The 3,857-nt window shown below is 41.7% G+C and overlaps 1 protein-coding gene across 1 annotated transcript; it reads right to left on the bottom strand.

Moving 5' to 3' along the window:
- Nucleotides 1-885: 885 nt before the first annotated feature.
- On the bottom strand, nucleotides 886-3,091 carry LOC145660205 (alpha-1-antitrypsin homolog). The gene is made up of 4 exons (XM_081724400.1): nucleotides 2,413-3,091; nucleotides 2,046-2,316; nucleotides 1,716-1,863; nucleotides 886-1,199 (listed from the first exon to the last, which is right to left on the bottom strand). Exons 1-4 carry the CDS (start codon nucleotides 3,089-3,091, stop codon nucleotides 1,011-1,013), a joined length of 1,287 nt encoding a protein of 428 aa, XP_081580526.1. The 3' UTR covers nucleotides 886-1,010.
- Nucleotides 3,092-3,857: the final 766 nt, after the last annotated feature.

Raw genomic sequence — 3,857 nt, 5'->3', positions numbered from 1 at the left:
GTTTTCAGTGTCACACTCCAAATGGAGCGTTAGGAGAAGTTTCTCAGAATCCCTTGTGAATCAATGACAAAATGGATGCAGAAGCAAGGGGGAAGAGTTCAATCATTACCCTTTGTAACTCAGATTCTTATTACTTTATTTGACACCAACCCAGAGGCAATACATCTGATTTTGAACCCTAACAGACTCAGATGGGCCTGGATATTGCACCAACCGCTGTGATAAGATCATTATAATGAGTGGACATACAAGACAACACACCGGGAATACACACCTCAGGACAAGACTAGGACCTCTAAAGTTGGACTAGACATTAATTGCTTATTTGAAAAAATTTTTAAAAATTTATTTTTCTCTTTACATTGTTATTATTGTGGCGACCATTGTTGGCCAGAAGAGGATGCCCCCCTCCCCCCTTTGAGTCTCGGTTCTTCATGCTCTAGGGAGTTTTTCCTTGCCACTGTCACCCTTGGTTTGCTCACTGGGGGCTTGTACTTGGACATTTGTAAAGCTGCTTTTTGATATCATCTACTGTAAAAAGCGTTATATAAATATTGATTTGATTTGATCTGAAACAACTCCAAAACTCAGTCTCCGGTCAGTCAGAGAGTTTGGAGGTTAATGTACATTTGTCACATTGCCATGTCTGTTTTAGAATTACATAGTTCCACATGACTTGCGTAATATGTGTATGAAACTGACAAAAATCACCAACATCCCTAATGTCATAATTGCCCCTGATTTGTGTTAGAGACTGCAATGATTGGTTTGCCAAAACAAATGAAGACCCATTCAAATCTCACTCAAAACGTTTATTACCATTCAGATGAGTTTGTGTACATCTGTGTTCACTGTGCCGTCAGAAATAATCCAGCAGTCTGTTTCTTTAGCCTTTAATTTCTTCTAGATAACACAGAGACGTGACTATATTTGTTGCTAATTGATATGAGAGAGAATTCAGTAGCACTCTCATCATACTACTGATTAGACTGTGTGGGAGACGACTACGACTACACAGTGGGGTTGGTTATCTTTCCCATGAAGAGGATACTCCTGATGTTCTTCTCCACAATGAAGACTAGGAACGGTCTGCTGACTTCTGTTTTGAAAGGCAATGACGTGAGAATGATTTCAACAGTAGTGGCAGCTGCAGCCTGAGTGCCCTGCTCATCCACGCTGAGGACGGCCTTGTGCAGGACCTGTGGGGAAGGACCAATCTGGGCAGTCATTGAATGACACTTTAAAGTATGTAAGCAGTAGACGCATTAGCTTCTGAACAGTCCTTAATGGACAGCAGTTGGAATTTAGCTGCAGCATCTCACCAGTGTGTTGACTGAATGTAAAATCATTGTGCAGTGTAAAGCGTCTTTGGGTACTGAGAAAGGCGCTGTATAAGTGTAACTTCATATCGTATCATATCAAGAGAGGCAAACCTAAAAATTCACTTTTTTTATTTGAAACTGAGAGTGCAGTCTAAATTCTACTGGATATTTAAGATGGGCAGTCTCTGCCAAGATCCCACCAAATTTCGCATAACGGAAGGGAATGATCACATCAGTGTTCTTTCCAAAACAAACAGACATCAGAAAGCCATTGATTTTTTGCCCCAAAGACCCCCCAGACGTCTATTGAGAAGGTTTTAAACAATATTTCCCAAACTTATAATGTGGCACTCTAGACATGACAGCAAATCTCTTAAAGGGTTTACCACATACCTTGGAAACTGCCAATTTGGCCCCTTTACTGATTCCAGAGAAGTCTGCGCTGTCTGAGAATGCATCAACCATTCCCATCTCCTTCAGTGTGTCCCCAAGACAGGAGGAAGCAGACACTGAGAACTTGGGCATATACAAGTCCAAAGTGCTGGAGAACAGAGATGATCAGTCAGGAAAACACACTCTTACATGAAATAGCATAAGCAAAAATATTTATTTCATACTTTTTTGCCATTGGTGACCTTGTCAGGGAGTAAAGGTTCTACTTTGTGGTAGTACTTAACATGTTTAAGTGAAATTCTATTTTAAAAGCATTTTATGATACATTACGTTTTGTGGACTTTGTCCTTCCAGTACTTGAGGTGATCCTTGCTGATGTGTTTCTCCACCTCCTCCATTTTTCCCTGGTCAGGCAGGACGATCATCATGGAGGCGTTTCCATTATATGGCAGCATGATAACGGACGTAAAGTTGCCCTGGTCATAGTAGAATTCATATTCACCATTTCTGTTCATCATATCCACAGACACTGTGGTGTTCTCATCCACATGAAAGTCACCTTTGCTGGTGTCCTCCACTTTAAAAGCCTCTTCCCATTTACCTGAGAGAATGAAATCCAAGACTGGTTACTGCAGATCAGGTGAAATACATGAAAAATTATTTTAATCTCTAGTGGGTTCTACTTGTCTACTCTTACCTTTGAAATACATATAGTTGATGAGCATCATCACAGTGGCAGCATCCAGACTCTTGACCATATCAGTGATCATGTCCTTGGTCTTTTTGGCAATTAACTTGTTGATCTCTTGCACAGCGACTTCAGGTGTGGAAAAGTCCACACTGAAGGCTTCACCTTTGTAGAAGTGCTGGATGTCTTTCAGAAACTTGTCTTCAGGCTTGAAGCCTTTTTGTACAGCTGCAGCTCCTCCTATCTCCAACAGTAGGGCATCCTGGCTGTGGTCCAGCATGTGGAGAAGGTGCTCATAGCCTTCATTAACCTGATCAGCTGTGAGAGCACTGTAGCCCAGAGTGCTGAAGATTTGTGAGTGGGTATTGCTCTTGGCCCCCAGGGCCAGCATGGATAGAGCCATGGAGATACTTAGAGGAGAGAAAAATATATTCTTGCCCTGGGTATCAGGATGGCTGGCCAGCTTCTTGTAGAGGGAGAAGGCAAAGTCTGCATTGTGGGGTGAGAGTTTGTGGCAGGGTTTGTCTTCTCCATTCTGGTGGGGGTGGGCTGCATCCTTGCCATGATGGAGATGTTGATGGTGATCTGCTGAATGGTCTTGATCATGATCCTGGTCCTTGATGCCTACAGTCCAGTCCACTGACAGTATGAGGACAACAATCAAACAGCACTGGACCTTTCCCCACATTTTAACACCTGCAGAAGCACTGCACAGATTTGAAATGTATCACACGCAGGTTCATTTAAACACAACTGTTACATTAGAAAATAGTCAACACATGGATTTTCATAAGAGAGGTATATACGTGATAGCCTGCATGGAGACTACTTCTGAGTCTAGTCTTTAATTCTGTTTTTAGATTTTTAAAGATGTAATAGATCGCTGTTGAAGTGTTTGTCATTTAGTTGAAACAAGATCTGAGGAAAAAATTATTTGTATCTCCAGAATATCAGTCATCTTACAGTACATTTACTTACCATCCACGTCCTGTCAGCAGTAAACTATTGGGATTGAGTTCATACATTTTATAGCCTGTTTGGTGTAATCTGAGGTCAGTCCTTTAAACATTAACCACTGAGGGGCTGTTTCAAATAGAGCAGGAACATTGCACAGCATTTATCCTTTAGTTAACATTACTGATGCCAAAACCCTGTACGCTGGCATTGTTAGCTCTGGTATTGATTCCTGTGAGGCTGTGTAGTCTCATTCCAAACTCAGCTGCTGCGGTCTTCGAATACACTAACTGATCTGTGTACATAAGTGCAATTCTTTTTATCAGCTATACAGGATGGCAGTCTTTTTTCATATTAGCTAACATGTACTTAGTACTTTCAGAGCTCTTTGTATTCTCGGTAGCACTGACCTCTCTGAGAACCTTCACACAACTTGAACGATTCCTCGCCATCGCAGCCAGTTTTGGAAGCTTTTGAAAGTGCACATTTAGCCACACAGC

Source organism: Electrophorus electricus, chromosome 2 (assembly GCF_041902795.1).
Source record: "Electrophorus electricus isolate QZ-2024a chromosome 2, ASM4190279v1, whole genome shotgun sequence".
Taxonomy (NCBI): Eukaryota; Metazoa; Chordata; class Actinopteri; order Gymnotiformes; family Gymnotidae; genus Electrophorus; species Electrophorus electricus.
The sequence above is the reverse complement of the archived record's forward strand: the minus strand, read 5'-3'. Positions and strand labels throughout refer to the sequence as shown.